This window comes from Sinocyclocheilus anshuiensis, unplaced genomic scaffold (genome assembly GCF_001515605.1).
Source record: "Sinocyclocheilus anshuiensis isolate Anshui unplaced genomic scaffold, SAMN03320099.WGS_v1.1 scaffold1495, whole genome shotgun sequence".
Taxonomy (NCBI): Eukaryota; Metazoa; Chordata; class Actinopteri; order Cypriniformes; family Cyprinidae; genus Sinocyclocheilus; species Sinocyclocheilus anshuiensis.
Window position 1 is genome coordinate 794,946 of NW_015558671.1, and position 17,803 is coordinate 812,748.

A 17,803-nucleotide genomic window follows, 5' to 3' on the forward strand; every position below is an offset into this window, starting at 1 on the left:
AAAACAACAAAACGCTCATCTCATTCCTGAAAATATGAATTGCTCCATAAGCATTGGCAAACCCCAAAATGCATATTTCATATTTTAAAGTGCTTGTGCTTTTCTCCCAGTAGCATGTCTGTCGTGTATGGTGGGTGTGATCACTGCAACAAATCCATACCAGAAACCCAGCTTCCTGGATTTTAACTCTTGGTTCTGGAACACCCCTCGAGGGCCACAGATGTACTCCTGCCTTACTTACATTGAGAAGAACCTCCGGGTTGACTGTGAATTCCCAGAGACCCACAAGATCCCTGGGCCATTCTGCGAGTTCAAACAGGATGGGCGACTCATGGGATCCACCTACCCAAACACCCCGGTCCACATGATCCCACCTATTGAGACCCGACGCCGAGCCAATGTGACCCTGGTGTCACCTAACATTTGTCGCCTCACCTGGATGCCCATGTCCGACGACCGCGCGTATACCTACACCTGCAGGGTTTATCAGGGCAGCACCTGGAAGGAGAATAGCATGGCATTCCACCAAAGTGAGTTTAAACATGCCTCAGCAAGACCTCCTTAACATATGCTGAAAGACAATAAATATTACCTAGGAATTATGCAATGCCTGTTCGCATTTAAATTAAAGGTGTTGTCACTGCTTGTGACATTTTCTTCTTTCAAAACCTGTGGGCTTTCGCAATCTGTCTGCTCTCAAGTCATTGCTCTGCCATTTATTATTTGTCTCTCTGTTTCAATCAGGAAATCTTCTGGTGTGCTCTGCATTAAGCATATCCTTTCACACTGGACCATGGATGCTTGCAGTTGTGATATCACTTCCTGTTTCTCTTGGGCTTCTGTCAGCATGACCAGACCAACATCGAACAGGCTAAAACTCAAAGCATTTCTCACATTCAACTGCCTTTCACATTTTAAATTACATTTATATTTAGTTATTTTTTCATCTTACATGGTTATGTTGACTTTTATGTTGTTGTTTTTGCTAAAGTTTCTGTGGAGATCATCATTATTACATCTTCAGGATTCACAGTGAAAACAAAAAACAAACTAGACATGATGCATGTGACCCACTCAAGTATATATGTCCAAAATGATTTTCGATATTAAACATGAAAGAACATTAGTATACAATGCAAATTAGGATGGTGAACATGTTCTTATCATCTAAAGACGTCCAACTAACAGGTGTTTGAAGGTAGTCTTATAACGAAATACTACAGTTGTACAACACTACTGTTCAAAAGTTTAAGGTCAGTAAGAGTTTTGGAAAGAAATGAATACATTTTATTCATCAAGGATGCATTCAATTGATCAAAAGTGACAGTAAAAACATTTAAAATGTTATGAAAGATTTCTATTTCTATACATTTCTGCTCATTTAAGAATCCTGAAAAACATTTAGTACAGTTTTCAAAAAAGTAAGCACAAGTGTTTTCGATATTGATAATAAAATGTGTTTCTCAAGCATCAAATCAGCATATCAGAATGATTTCTAAAGGATAATGTGACACGAAAGTCTGGACAGCTTTGCCATCACAGAAATTAATTATTTTTAAAAAATATATTCAAACAGAAAATGGTTATTTTAAATTAAAAACTATTTTAAAAATATAACTGTTTTACTGTATTTTGAATCAAATAAATGCAGTCTTGGTGAGCAAAAGAGATTCGTTTTAAAAGCATTTTTAAAAATCTTACTGAGTCTACATTTTTGAACAGTAGTGTATGTTGATTTAAAATATTTCAATCTGAACATTTACAAACAACAAGTTTGTAACAGCAAATATTGTAGCTGCTTAACTCAATCTATGAAATGAATTTATTCTTAAATTTACAGTAAAATTAGTATTACTGAACGCAGCATGTTTGTCATTTGCATTGAATTCAGATGAAGGACGGCAAAAAAAAAGTATATGCAGAAGCTTGAGATGATCAGGCATCCCAAATATTTGTCACCTAAAATATTCTCTGTTGTAAGAAATATATGTTATTGTTTTGATACATGGCATAGGACCTTTATACAGTATCAATTATGTGCTTCCTTCAAATCAAGTCATATAGTAGCTCAAAAAGATATTATACTTTTTATTGCTGACATTTTTGTAATATTTATAGAAATAATTGAGTGAAATCATTGTAAGAGTAATCTGTAATCTCATTTATCGGATGGCTGGTTTATCGATCCTTGCAATTTGTCCAGTGCAAAATGCATTATACAAGTTTATTTGTCTTAGCGCTTCTGTTTATCACTTGAATAAGGACAGATCTGTCTGAAGGACATCACCACTGCTGACATATTATATTGCAGCACTCACTCATGATGCAACTAAATATTCTGTGGACAACAATTCAAGGACTTTATGTTCAGTTACGTTTAGGGGAAAGAATGGTACAGGCCTGGAACAGAACACAAGTGCATAAGAATGGGTCTATTAAGGTTACATGATGATTAAGTATTTAAATATACTCTTACATGTGTTTCTATGTGTCTTCCATTGCACTCACATGCACGGTGCAGCTGCTGTATGCACATGCTTAATTGCACTGTGTGCTTCCACACGTTTAGCTGCTTTTCACACATGCTTCCTTGCACTAACCTTAAGTGCCTTAGGTTGGCTTTAAGGTATAATCTGAGCTTTAGAAATGTAGTGCGTTGTCTGTTTCATTTTAATGACTCAAATACTGCATAGCAATATATTCAAGCGCCAGCACGCACATTTCACGCACTTATATTTGTGAGGAAAACCTTTGTCTTCCCTTCTTTCACTCTTTCCATTGCTTCATCTAATTTTTGGAAGGATCTATACTGAGAAATGTCACAGAACACAATAAAGGAATGTAGAGTGTAACCTGAGCAGATCTTTTTACTTACATCAACACACATTTGAAAATGTAAAAGTGCTGTAATTTGTTATGAATTATTACAATTATTTTTAGTTAGCTTTATCAGAGATTTAACAAAATGTTTTTCAGAGATGCTATATGTCAGAAACCCATTTTAGACCAAGAGTTTTTAAACTTTTGGACTCCAAAATATTATGATCCCCTTTAGAGGGACCACCTTCCTGAAAATAGTAAGCATGATATTAAAAACATGTTTCCAATATTGTTTCCAAAATTAAATAATAGGTGTTTATTTGTTCTTGTACTGAAGCCAAAATAAACAGCTAGGCTATATTTGCCTTTTTCCATATGCAATAGTAGAATATAAAAGAAACATTTTATATTCAATTTAAATATTGTATAGCATTGTACAGTATCATCATAAATATAACAAAACAGCTTTGTTGAAAATCGTGTAACCACCAGTGACAGTGAAGGAGACACATCACACCAAACATGAAAATTATATTAAAGGGGTCATATGATGCGATTTCAAGTTTTCCTTTCTCTTTGGAGTGTTACAAGCTGTTCGTGAATAGATAAGATCCCTGAAGTTGCAAAGATTAAAGTCTCAAAACCAAAGAGATATTCTTTATCAAAGTTAAGACTCTGCCACACCCCCCTAAAACGGCTCGTTCTAACACGCCCCCACATATCTAGGTCACTATGTGAGAATATTTGCATAATGCGCCAAAAAGCATCATATGACCCCTTTAAATATTATTACAATTCTCTCTCTCTTTCTCTCTGTATATGAAATATTCACAGGATGCATATCCTCCAACAAAGCCTTATGATCCACCATTAAATTTTAATAAGGTATCAGACCGATGACGTTTTGTCTGTACCTGGTGGGCAAAGAAACATTGTTACTTTTTTATTTCAATTGGGCTGCATTGAGTTTTTACTATAAACATGAACAGATAGCCTACTTGAAGCAGCAGCTTATTAGACTGCCACACTGGCAGAACCCTCTGGAAACTAAAAAAGGACATTTTCAAATAGGGCAGTTCTCTGAACTTACAAGATGGAGCCCAAAAGTTTCTTCCCGAACTCTGAAGACTCCTTTAGTAACCCGGTTTCCAAGGAAAAGCTTCATATAACTATATTTCTGAATTTGGTTGCACAATAAAATATCTGAGGCACCTTTAAAGGGTGTGGCAACCTCAAATGGTGGCGCAAGTATCTATGGATTTTTTTCACAATGTTTATTTTGTCTAGATTATTTACACGAGCGTTCTCTTGTTGTTTTCTTGAACAACAACTTGTACACACACGTTTCAGCTGGTGGTAATGGGCAGGTCGTAGTTAAGTTTTTTTCTAATGACACAGCGTGGTGTAGCCTATGGGCGTGAATCTCCTCTTACTTAATCTCACCATCCCACTGTCTTCCTTGAGTAATCACTGAGGGAGTTGCCTCAATAACGGACCAACAGCTCCAGCATCCGAAAGCAGAGAAGACAAGGTAAGAACCGCAACAAACTCAGAAAGTCTATATAGCCTATCGATATATCAAAGACGCCAGTGGAAACTCAACTCGAGCGTGTAGCGGTCTGGTCCCCATTAGGCTCACAACGCCACCCAGCCTAAAAAATGAGCTGACTACCTTGACTTCTGTTCAGGACGCGTTGAAGGGAAATTAAGTTTAAATAAAACACGTTATCCTTTCAAATGATGACGTAAAGCCACTTTAAAATATATTTTAAGATTTGGACTACATTTATTGCTGAAGTTCGAGCTGAATTCTTGCCAAAGAATGTCCCATGGGACATGTCGTTTCAAAAGAATCTTCACGAGTCGAGTCTTGCCTCAGATAAAAGAGATGCACACGGGGCCTTGTAGGGAGTTCTTCACATAGCCTACCAGTTTAGTCATTACGAGTCACTAAGGGGTTTCTGACCGAACGCTGTGTGTGGTTTAGGTGGGGTCCATGTATCCGTGTGCATTTGTTACAATAATACAATAATTTTACGTTTGTTTTATTTGTATGTGTTCAGATATGTCATGACCCCACCCATATTGAGAAATTTGCTGCAGTGGCTATAGGAGAGAGCTTGTTTATTGTTTTTAAACATTGCCAGGAATACATAGATTATTTTTTTGTTCAAACCTCATGCGCATAAATGTAGTAGTATGCAGGTGAAAACTTACTTGAAGTTCTTAAGTCATTAACGCTCATGTTTTTGGCATGATACAAATAGTATACACCACTGAGTAATCCGTATTAATTTATTTTGTTGTAAGTGACTTGTCTTGTTTGTTCTCAGGTATATAAACAGGATACTGTGGTTAGGATGATGTACTATACTGCCTTCGCTACCTTTTTCCTGTTGGGTAAATTTACATTCTTATCAGTTTTCACCACATGCTCATAGAAAAGAAAAAGAACATTTTAATTGTTCCTCTTTTTAACTTCACCAGTTAAACTAGTCGTGTATTTCAGTATGTTGTACTAACAATGTTATCCTATGAAAATACACAGGACAAATAGCACAGTCTAATCTACTGTATATTATGCCATACAAGTATTGTACCAGTTTTAAATGACTTGAACTTAAGGCCAAGTTGGCGTTATTTTCTAGGTGTTGCTTCTGCCCAGACTTCCCTTCAGCTTTCATCCTGTTTGACTAAGGACCAAAACCTGGACATGTACTGCAAGTTCACTCCAGCTTCAGACCCCAAGCTCCAGAAGACTTGCTACTACATGACGGAGAATAAGTTGGTTGGCTCTACCAACATGAGCACCATCCCAGACAGCACCTTCAAAAACCGTGCCACTGTCTCTATAGCGGAAAACATGTGTAAGCTGAATTTGAAAGGTTTCTCAGATGACAAACCCAAAAACTACACTTGTTTCATCAAACAAACTGCCACACCAATGTCAGTCTCTGCAGTCGTGGACAAGAGTAAGTAACAAAACTTTAACATTTATTAGCATTTAACATTTATTAGGCTACATCTTGCTTTTCCCTTAAATACATTGTATATTTATTGACTAAGTAGATTTTGCAGCTGCACAAGTAAATTAGCAACTTAATTGCTTGGAGTTGTCAAGGAAGCATACTTTAGTTGTTTTTGCATGTTGTGTGTCTTTTTGTTTTTTTTTTCCATTTACTTATGACGTTTATTGTAATGAATCCGTGACTGACAGATGTTGATCAGGCTGCTCTGTTTTTTATTTTTTTTCCAGGTAAGCTTCAGACTTGTTCTGCCTGGTGTGTCATGCAACACAGTGGAGCAGCGCTCCTGCTAGCTTTCCTCACTTTCCCATTGTTGTCGGAGCTTCTCTGAGTCTAGATTGTATCTGTTGGTACAACACCAATCCCTAAAACCAAAATTATAAATCCTCTAGCTTGTACTACAACAAAATAACAAAGTAATCTGTGTGTTTCCTCCCTCAGAAATTATGAAAGATGATGTGGATGTCAAAAACACTGTCATGTGATTGCATGTCCCTTACATAACATGTAAAATGATGTACCTTGGATGTGGGATTGTTTATAAAGTGAACTCACTGTTTGACATTGTTTTAAGCATGAATTCTAAAATGAAATAAAGGTTGTATTCGGATTGGGATTATGTGTTGGTGTTACGAAAGTTGTCATGTTTATTTGTTGCAGCGCCTTACAAACATGTTGTAATACGCTTCAGTACAAGTAAAATGATGACGTTGTGTATGGCGCCATCTAGTGACTAACATTAAAATCTAGAAAAACTTGCACATGCGCAGGAAAAGGATATGTCGTCTGAACGTTTGGTGCTAACGACAAACGGGTAACGCTCTATTAAATGTACGTTAACTAGGGAATGCTTTTTGGGGAGTAAACGATAATATGCATTCTTATTAGTTATACATACAAACTTTTAAACGGGATGGTTTTCACGCATTTGTTTTTGCTTAACGTTAGCTCAAATGCTAAATCAGTTCTTGTTTTGCTTCTTGCCGAGTTGGTCTAAGTAACGTTAATGCTAATGTTGGCGGTATAAGCAATATCACAGTTAAAAGTAAAAATGAATGATGGACAATCAGTTCGCAAAGTGAGCTATGTATAGCTTTGCGGGCTATTTCTCAACACATCGGTGTGATGGGAGTTTTAACGCAACGGCGTAAAAATCTAGAACACGTCGCCGACGCCACACACTTGCTATGAGTTGTTGGACATTTTTAAGAGCAGGATGTAGCTTAAGTCCAGTTGTGCTAGGTTTAGGTATCAAATGTGCTGTTGTTTACTGGCTATTGTTTTTGTAGTGAATGCTTACGTTTGAGGACCTCGAAGCCTTGACCCCAGTTTGCTTAAAAATATGAAGTAAGTTTCATCTTCCGTATCAACGTTCTACTTAAGCCACACCTTATGCTCATCATCATACCGTTGAAATTTGCACTTCTACAATGTTATCTGAAGTGATTTTATATCCTCTTAAAAATCAAGACGTCAATGTAAATATTATACAATTGTAATGTTTATTTTAAACACCTATGCTGTACTATGTTGTAATATAAACATTTCCTAATACTTAGATTATCTAGCATTATAATTTACATTCCTTAATAATTCTATATAACGTACATTTTTGTTTCCTTTTTAGAAACCACAATAGTCTTGATCCTGAAGATTCTCCCATACTGCAAGACGGTGAGATGCTCAAATTGAACTGTCCATAAGTCCCTTTGTCATTCTGGGTGGTAGTGTGTTTAGGGAAATGCACAACATAAAAATGCTTGGGCGACGGTCAGTCTTTAGTTTCAGTTTTGTTGTGACAGCTTACCGCCTGTATAGCACCATCTAGTGCTAAACAAAGTATATACAGTACATGTACCTGCACATGAAGATACAAACTTTACATTCTCTCAAGCAAGAAAAAACCCATCAGTAGATTCATTAGGGTGACCATACGTCCTCTTTTCTAAATTGCCTAAAAAGCATGGGTTTTGGCTTTGTTTTCCTAATGTTTTCATACTTGCTAAAGGTTATGACTGAAAAGTCCCAATACCATGCAGGCATTGCACATAATCGACCAATCGTGGCATGCGAGAAGGGTGGGATCTTCAACGAATATTCAAAGCAATGCAAATGCACATAATGTATGAGGACTGTAGAGAGAGCATTGCAATAGGGAAAAAAAGCCAAAACCCCGACATTTTAGGCAATTTAGAAATCCCATCCAGGACATGCCCGGGAAAGCGACTACATTCAACATCAGTGAGATTGTTGCTGATCAAATACCTGACCTCTCTACTTCACAAAAACTTCATGTTGCTTTACCAGGTGTTGCTGAAACAGCAGATGACCCACTGGCTATCACAGCCATCCAGTCAGCTGCCACATTCTCCACAGATCAGCAAATTAAGTATCATCTTGTAAAAACAGAAGGAACAGGGGGACAGGTATGTGGCCCATGTATGCATGGTAAATACAGATCATGAGATATGATGATTTAACCCTTGACCTCCATGGTTCAGGTGACATACCGGGTGATCCACTTGGCTGACGGGCAGGTAGAAGGACAGGCAGATGGGGCTGCAGCAGTCAGTGTGGTGACTGGGTTTCCCACAGTAACTCAGGCAGCCACACCACCTGTAACCCAGGTATTAGTTGTTTTTAACAGCAATAGAAATTTGAGCTTGTTGCTGAAACCTTTTTATATCAAAGAGGTGGTTGTGCTAGTAGGTGCTTGTGTGCATGTATTTATAGGCTGTGATCTCGCAGTGTGAGAGTCTAGAGGGAGAGACGTCTGAGACTCAATACTACTATCCTGCCACCATCTCTGACACAACTGCCAGCACCATGGTCACCAATCTCCACACAGCTGATTCGGTACTGTCTCAACCAACCCCTGCAGGTAATGCCAAACTACATTTACAAAATCATTCAAATTCTAAAGCTTAGAAAGGACACTTTATATTTGATCTACAGTGACAGTAAAGACGTTTATTATGTTACAAAATGTTCAGACATTTCTTTCAAATAAAGGTCATTCTTCTGAACTTTCTATAGAATCCTGGAAAAAAATGTCATGGTTTCAATATTAGGTGGCATAACTGTTTTCAACATTGAGAATAATAAGAAATGTTGCTTGGAAGCCAAATCAGTATATTAGAATGATTTCTGAAGAATCGTGTGACACTGAAGACTGGAGTAATGGCTACTGAAAATTCAGCTTTGCCATCACAGAAATTAATTACATTAAAAAAAATATTTACATTGAAAAGTTATTTTAAATAGTAGTAGTATTTCACATATTTACTGTTTTAATTATATTTCATTTAAATAAATGCCTTTGTGAGCCTTTGCCTTCTTTTCATTAAAACAATCTTACCAACCCAAAATGTTAGTGTACATGATGTGGTTTCTAGTTATTCTGATAGTTTGTTGCAGAAAAGTGTAACAGTGATGGATTTTTCTATGAAAGTAGTTCCCTTGCAAAAGGTAGCATTATTATATACAGCTAAAAAGTGAAAGTTACATGCTTTTAATGATATTTTATGTCTAATGATGCAATTATATCAACAGTTTATCGTTTTTAGATTCAGTTGTCTGCCTTCATTTCCTTTCAGGTCAACTCTATGTAATGATGTCACCTCAGGAAGTTCTAGCCACAGCACAGCAGAGGTTGTTCTCTCATATCACATACATAAAACCACCTGTCCTATCACAGTATTCTGTTTCTTCTCAACGTCTTCAACGAATCCTATATTCTTCACAGTAAGTCGGGAACACCGCGTGCTTCCAGAGGTGACAAGCGGAGGGCTCAACACAATGAAGGTTATTCTGTGTCTTGTTTGAAATCGGGAGCTCCACCTCATTATCCAATCCCTGCTGCTCTATTTCATATTAGACTGCAAAAGATTTATCTTTAAACGTGTCTTGGAGTTCTGTCTGAATGTAAGCATTTTTTCCCCTCAGTGGAACGCAGACGGAGGGACAAGATCAACAACTGGATTGTCCAGCTTTCCAAAACAATTCCTGACTGCAATGTGGATGCAACCAAAAATGATCAAGTAAGCTTAGTTAGCACAAGCCACCAGCAGTGAACGTTTTATTCAAAGGTATAATGTACAGTGTTATTGTAGAATAACGGGGATGCTATACATTTTCTTTAATATTTTGACATTTTTTATTTAGATTTTTGTTTTAGTTTTTGTTTACATTTTTTACTTTAAAACTTATTCGTCTTTTAGATTTTTTATGTCTTTTATAGTTCCAATTTTTGAGTTTTACTTTTTGTATTTGTACAAATTTTTAGTTCAACTAAATGAAACTTTGAAATGTTGCCTCAGATTGTCTTCTGCTCTTCTGTGTAGAGTAAAGGTGGGATCTTGTCCAAGGCATGTGACTATATCCAAGAGCTGCGTCAGAGCAATGCAAGACTGGAGGAGGAACTTAATACTGTGGATAGACTGAGGATGGACAATCAGCTTCTCAAACAAGAGGTAACTTACCACTTCAAATGAAAGAGCGTTCTGAACATTTTAGTTATTCATTTATTAAAACTGATATTGTAAGCATATTTTCAGAATCAAATACTTTAATGAACAGTACAGGATGACTACTAGCTTCCACTATAACCACAACAACTGCTGCTGCTAATAGCACTTCTGAAGTCAAACACATAGCAGTTCTGCACTTTTTTATGTTGGTGGGATTGTTTTAAAGAAAACGGACAACACTGATTCATTTTCTCATACAGTCTCTCTTATGCCTTGTCTCCACCTACACACACAGATGGAAGAGTGGAAATCAAAGAATCAGATGATCAGAGCCCAGTTAAGACAGCACAGCATAGTGGCAGCATCAGTGGACTCTCAGTGAAGAACCGCAGCTCAACTATAAGCTTCTCCTGCTCTGGTCTTGTCATTAATTCTGTTTATTCATGTTTGAAATGACATGTAAGTAGTCATTCTTACCGTGGACAATCACACTTTTGTCTTTGTCTCCTTCACTGTTCACTTCACACGCAGCCTTTGATTGTTTCAGATTATTTCCAGAGTGGTCTGGTATTTTAACTGCACTGAAATGATGTATAATTGTCAGATCTGTATATTTGTAGATCTGTGTCTAAAGAATGATAATACTTTGAATGACTACTCTGATGGTTTTTCAGCTATGTTTTTTTTTTCAGCATTGAAATGTGTTAACATTTTGGTGACCTTCATTGCGTTCTTTAAGCAAAATTGTATTGTTTTATGTCTATTCAGTCAAGTTGTTGTTGAAATTGTGTATTTCAACGCATTATTTCAAGAAACAAATATTTCTTGCGCAATGCCTTGACAATCAACTTAGGCCAAAACACCGCAGCTTTAAAAGTTTGGTCATTTATATTGCAGTTATGAAATGTACACATCCCAGAATGTCTTTACATAATATTGCTTGTTCAAATCTTTATTGAACTTCATGTAAAGTTTCATAAATCAAGTTTGATGACGTTTTAAATGTAAACACTGGTAGATTTGTTGATTTATTTAACTCAAATGTTTGGTGAACAAGCACAAGTGCACAGATTTGGTGAAACTGGATCAGGATTTAAATACTGTATATCAAAAACAAACAATTACAAATGATAAATAATTACTAATAAAGCAGTTGTACAAGTTTGAGCCTCAGATTTTATCTGTTGGTACAGCAGATTATCATATACTATTATTAACAAGAGAGTGTGAAAAGGTTGGCTGGAGCAAACAAGCTTCTGGTGAAGACGCAAAAAATTGCAGGCTGGACATTGTTCTCTTGGTGTATGTGCCTAATAATGTAATACATCACATACAAAGTTTTGTATGTATGCATGTAAATTCATAAATGAAAAATTATTTTCAATAATGCAAGTAAAAACATTCAGGGTTAAATACAAAGGCTTATATAATGAAAACAAATGATGAATTATAAATCAGAATTTGTGAATTAAACGGCACCATTTGGAAACTTTGGAAGTTAATGTCATACTTTTTCAATCTACATTATAACATACACATTTTAAAATCCTTGTAGGCCTACATACACTGATCAGCCACAACATTAAAACAACCTGCCTAAAATCATGAAGGTCCTTGTGGTGCCAAAACCTCTGAACGTGTGGTATCTGGCACAAAGATTTTAGCAGCAGGTCCTATAAGTCTTGCAAGTTGTGAGATGGGACCTCCATGGACCAGATTTTTTTTTGGTCCAGCACATCATACATTCTCAGTCAGATCTGGAGGCCAAGGCAACACTTTGAACTCTGTCATGTTACTCAAACCATTCTTGAACCATTTTTGCAGCATGGCCACTGCCATTAGGGAACACCACTGTCATAAAGAGGTGTATGTGGTCTGCAATAATGTTTAAGTTGCATTTTATTATTATAAAATTTGTCTTAAAAGTTATACAGTATATTTTGTGTATGAAGTATATTTATAACATTAAAAATATTTAGCTTTTATTTTCAGTATCTGTTAATAAAGGTAATGCTGAAGGGGAATAGTAAAAAGAAGAATCGTATCAAAAATACCATACACTTTTCTTTTGCTTTTATGCGCTAGTCAACATTCTAACCGCATGCTCGAATCACATTTTACAGAAATGGATGTCTGGGTCCACAACTTCTTCTCAAAATATGACAAGCAATAATAATTTCTTGTTTCAGCAAGTGTCTTAGTTTCACAAAGTCTCATGCCCTAACGATCAAAATTACCTAAAGAGAGGATAATAAATATCAAAAACTTTTGATTTGTTTGTTTTTTACAAGACTTGTCTGTAACACATGTTTGTTCCTGTACGTCTTATCATGTGGGTAACTTACTAAGTACAGTATATTTAGAGTACAGAGACATATATAGAACAGTCTGGACTCCTAAACAGGGTTCATTCTGAGAACGATTTCCAATTATTTGTCTAGCCTCGAATCTGTTTACTTTCATTGCGTCAAGCAGCGGGACCGTCATAGCGTGGCGTTTCCAGCCAATCACACACGGGGTACAGGTAACACAGTAACCTATTAGCTTTTCAGTTTATCTAGTTTTGTAGTGGCCTAACAAATTAACAACTGCAATAAAGTTCTGCTAAAATAATTTAAAACCAGTTATCATTTTTAATAAGATAAATATTCTGGAAGACTTTGTATAATTTCAGAGTGGATATGTTGACTTTCGTCTTTACGTGCCTCTCTATCTCAGTTACAGGTAAATTAGGCCTAATCCATGTTTTCAGTATTTGTTTGCACGATATATATATATATATAGAGTTCTTTTTTCAAAAAAGTAATGCCAGTTACTTTGTTTTCCCATTTATTGACTGACAGCTCTCCTGTCCCCATATTGGGAGAAATCGGAAGTGCAAAGTAACTTTCCCCAACACTGTATATATATATATATAACACGTTGTATCATTGACTGCTATCTTTTGTCTGCAGTGAATTATTCAGCCTAAATGTTTTTTTTTTGATACTGTCAGTTTCCATCAGTGTTTTTCTCTTTTTTTATTTAATTAATAATAATTTACTAATGCGTATGCTATTTGTATGATATAAGTCTACAATAACCGAAAACGTAATATTATTACTTTGCCCTGTTCACAAATGTTGCCTAATTACATAGTAAATTCGATAGCGGTTTTTGCCATTGAACACCTGGCAAAAGTGTGCATTAAGTATTCAGAAGAAATTGGTAGATTAAATACTGTTTCAACACTGTTGAAGAGCAATATGTTTACTTAAGTGTTGAAATAATCTTTTGCATTGTTTCAGGAATTATATATTTATAGTCCGTTTAACAGGCATGTTGCTTTTGTAAGATTCTTCTTGTCCTGATGTTTCTATTAAATAGAAAAATAAGTGGCTGGCCTAGATGAAGATAGTTCTTTCTTAGACAAATAATTATTTTTTACTGATGAAATTAAGGCTTGAAAAGCTCTCTTTCTGTCTACAGGCCTGCATGCCGCTTTTACGGTTACTGTTGGTAGCCCCTCAGTAAAAGTCAAAGAGAATGAGGGTAAGTTTCATTTTCTTTTTTTTGGGTTTATACTTGCCTTTCAGTTACAGCCTAATTGTTTCTGTGTGGCAGTAATCAGATAAATAAAAATAATGGAGAAAATTTAATGTGTCTGTATAGGTTTTGCACTATAGATAATAGCTGTTTGGGTTGATTCAAGGATTCAGTTTTTGATGTGAAAAACATTTATGCACAAAGTATTACTTGTTTTCAGGAGTTGACTTGAAATGTTCCTACACTGCTGACTTTGGAGCAACACCCAGAATAGAATGGAAGTTCAAGGATCTCAAGGGCTATCAGTTTTTCATCTACTTTGCTGGAATGATGACTGGTATAAGACTTTATTGTTGTCATCCAGTGCCATCATTGTGACCTGGCAGTAGCATTTCCTTATTGTGTGTTTATTGTGTGTTGACGTGTGTCTTATTGTAATAAACATTAAAAAAAAGATATTACATTATGCATATTTTTTCTTTCTGTAGCTGAATATGAAGGCCGTATCACTGTGTATGATGGAGGACTGAGATTTAACAAGGTGACACGAGCAGACAGTGGAGACTATGACTGTGAGGTTTCTGGCAATGGTGGATATGACGAGAAGACCATCAAGCTTACGGTCCTTGGTAAATCTGAATAGTAAAAAGTCATTTTGCAAAGATTATTGCTTTGATGAAATAATGTAATACACCAAACAGCCTTGTCATTCCTACTGTAATTCCCTCCACTACAGTGCCTCCTTCCAAGCCTGTATCCAGAATCCCTTCATCAGTCACAACAGGCAGTAACGCCCACCTGACCTGCTTCGACACAGATGGCTCCCCTCCATCCACCTACAGGTGGTACAAGGACAACACTCCCCTCCCTGAGGATCCAACCAAGTTCCCCAATTTTAAGAACCTCACCTACAAGATGAACGTTTTCAATGGTAACCTGGTGAGTGTTTATCTACGATATTAGAAAATACATACATACATATATATACAGTGCTTAACACATTTATTAGACCACCACCACCCGATTTAAAGTTTGTGCCACAACTACACTAAACTAACAGTATTGGCGATTACCAAAATCATTTTTTATGTTTCTGTAATGGTTAATCCACGGTGGTGTTTCTAATGCTAAAATATAATTATTGTTGTTATCCATGAATTTTCAAATGTACTGTTTTACAAGAAAGGTAGAAAAATAGTAAAACATTTTATTGTTTTATTCACATGCCCAATTACAGTCAATAGATACAGTCTAGTAGATTTAAGCACTGTATGTGCTTAACAAATTTATTAGACCACCTGTCATAATAAAGAGAAAACACAAATAATTTAGCAATCTGTCAAAAACTTTGACAATTAAAAAATGTTTTTAACTGTCATTTATTAGGCAAATAACAAACTGAAACAACTAAATAGTCTTTATTCACACATAATAACCAAAAAACTATGGCTAGTTTTTATGCACTTTTCCACAGTTTCTGTTGTTATTGACTGTAATTGTGCATCTGAATAAAACAAATTATAAAGTGCTTAACTACTTTTTCTGCCTTTCTTGTAAAACAGTAAATTCGAAAATTCATAGATAACCACAATTATATTTTAGCATTAGAAACAACACTGTGACTAATTAGTATATAATTTTTTTGTATATGCCTCCTCATTGTATTGAAAGATAAATTATATTTGTAAAACTGTATTCTTTGTGTTATCAGGAGTTCCCAAATGTGTCTAAACTGGATACTGGTTCATATTTCTGTGAGGCCAGTAATGGAGAAGGCACTCCTCAGCGTGGTGATGCAGTGCTAATGGAAGTCCGTAAGTAACATTGTCATTGCTTTCAAATAATAACTGCACATTTACACACTAAGTGCCAGTTATAGGACTTCCAGAGTCACCAGAGAATGTGCTCTCAATATATCAACAACAATATATATAATAAATAATAACATAACTTAATAATAATAATAACTTTTCAAATCATACTACGCAGTTCACTTCAGTTGTCACTACACTACATGACTTTAGATAACTACAGTATACTTCCATTGTAATCTCACATTTGATCAGATCTACCTCCTCAATTTTTTTTTCATATAATGCAAGCAAACAAATATAAATCCTTAGCATATATGGGGCAGGCTGGTTGCACAAACATAGCCATTAACCTAAGTACAGTTGCATTTTTAGAAGAATATAAGGCCATTAAATCTTTTTTTTTTTATTAACAAATTGTTAAAGATGTTTAAAATCATTTTCTAAACATGATGCAGGAAGTAAAGAAAGAGATATTTAAAAGAAATAATACAGCAACTGGAGGACAACCGAACATTATACATAAAAAAGGACAACAGAAAGTTATAGAAGTGTATGCGGAGTATTTTGGGGAATCCTTGGAGTCAGTGAGAGCAGGCCAGTCCATTGCCTGAAACAAAAGAAGAAACATCACTTCCCATTGCCATTATCACAGCTCTGCTTGTGAGTAGAGTGTTGTTTTCTGCTAGTTTTTCTAGCTACTTTTGAGCTAACTTTGTTTTTGTTATATAGGTGATGAGGACAACAGCCAAGCACCAGCTGTGAGGGGCAGCTTGAGCACGGAGACCCAGAATGTCCCAAGCAAGATCACCATGAACCACATGCTGGAAAAACAGTATGGTGTATTCATGTTGCAAGAGATTAAACTAAAACTAGAGATACAAAAGCTTGAATTAGAAATAACCAAGTTAAAGTTGGAGCTGCAAAAACTTGGACAAGAACCTTAAATATCATTCTACATTGCTGCTCTGAATCCAGGACTTTATTTAATGTCATGACTTCAGATGTTTTTAATTTTGCTAATCAATTAAATTGATTAACTAGAATGATCTAGCATTTATTAGTGCCATGTTCAATATTTTCCACTATATGTATATATATAAAAAAAATTTTTTTTTTTTTTTTACACCCGTTGGTCAGACATAACACAACCCTCTACATTGCGAGTAAATCACTCGCATATGCGACTAAATCTTCACTCTGGGAGACTAAATTATGTCTAAGATTAGCCATTGGCTAATAAATTCTCAGATTTTACTGTGTGAGTTGGAGGGTAAGTATAAATTTAGCACAGATATATTTTGACTCGCCGAACACACTAACTGAGCGCTTCAGAGTTTCACTCTCCGTCAAGCGCTATTTTTTTTTTCAACTCATCTTAATGGATGCGCAGCACACCTGTATTTGACGTACCGTAAACTCTAGTGTGAAGGCGCATAACTCGCGGTGGCTTTGTCTCACACACGCAAAGAAAGACAGAGCGAGAGAGTCTTACATAATGCACAATTGACGCGCTACATGTAAAGGATATTCTTTGTTGTATTTTCCTGTCAAAATAACGGAGTTCCTTTGGAATTCTTCAGTTTTTAAGAACTGCTGGGAACTAATGCGCAAACGACAATCTCATTGGCTGGCGCTCACCTATTATTGTCCCTGTTTAGATTCCAGCAAATCAATTCGAGCGAATGCACACAACCTGATTAATATTCATGAATCCAGCAGCTCATTATTCCTTAGTGCGTTTTATATTGTTCTTATTAGTAGAATTCGTAACATTTCAGCAACATTAACTTGTAAATAACATCTATATGAAGGCCATATCACTGTGTAATGGAGGACTGAGGTTTACTGAGGTGACACAAGCAGACACTAGATATTATGGTTGTGTGGTGTCTGGCAATGGTGAAAATTATTGGTTAAGAAGATCCAAACAAGTTGTGTGCATTTCACAGCAAACAGAGCTCCCTCCTCACCTCACAGTGGCCAGGGAGGAGCTGGCGAATTTGATGACCAGGGTGGAGCTGGCAGATCAGCTGGCCTGGGCGGAAACTGAAGACCAGGGTGGAGCCGGTGGATCAGGTGACCTGGGTGAAGATGAAAATCAGGGCAGAGTCGGTGGATCAGGTGACCTGGGTGAAGATGAAAACCAGGG

At 36.2% G+C, this 17,803-nt stretch overlaps 2 protein-coding genes across 4 annotated transcripts; both read left to right on the forward strand.

Annotated features, from left to right (window-relative positions):
• The first annotated feature begins 6,533 nt into the window (after nucleotides 1–6,533).
• usf1l (upstream transcription factor 1, like) lies at nucleotides 6,534–11,807 on the forward strand. Of its 3 annotated transcripts, none has more exons than XM_016477457.1 (11): nucleotides 6,534–6,660; nucleotides 7,136–7,193; nucleotides 7,474–7,520; nucleotides 8,154–8,272; nucleotides 8,348–8,473; nucleotides 8,595–8,727; nucleotides 9,443–9,497; nucleotides 9,592–9,650; nucleotides 9,792–9,886; nucleotides 10,190–10,318; nucleotides 10,611–11,807. In XM_016477457.1, exons 2-11 carry the CDS (start codon nucleotides 7,189–7,191, stop codon nucleotides 10,695–10,697), a joined length of 855 nt encoding a protein of 284 aa, XP_016332943.1. In that variant the 5' UTR covers nucleotides 6,534–6,660; nucleotides 7,136–7,188; the 3' UTR covers nucleotides 10,698–11,807. The 3 variants fall into 3 exon arrangements, with proteins under 3 accessions (XP_016332943.1, XP_016332942.1, XP_016332941.1); XM_016477456.1 differs by having other exon boundaries at nucleotides 6,534–6,677; nucleotides 8,580–8,727; nucleotides 10,611–11,806; XM_016477455.1 differs by having other exon boundaries at nucleotides 8,580–8,727; nucleotides 10,611–11,806.
• Nucleotides 11,808–12,900: 1,093 nt separating this feature from the next.
• Nucleotides 12,901–16,598, forward strand: LOC107681233 (junctional adhesion molecule A-like). Its single transcript, XM_016477454.1, has 7 exons — nucleotides 12,901–13,039; nucleotides 13,784–13,846; nucleotides 14,061–14,177; nucleotides 14,329–14,469; nucleotides 14,577–14,779; nucleotides 15,552–15,654; nucleotides 16,384–16,598. The coding sequence occupies exons 1-7, from the start codon at nucleotides 12,997–12,999 to the stop codon at nucleotides 16,596–16,598; spliced, it is 885 nt and encodes a 294-aa protein (XP_016332940.1). The 5' UTR covers nucleotides 12,901–12,996.
• Nucleotides 16,599–17,803: the final 1,205 nt, after the last annotated feature.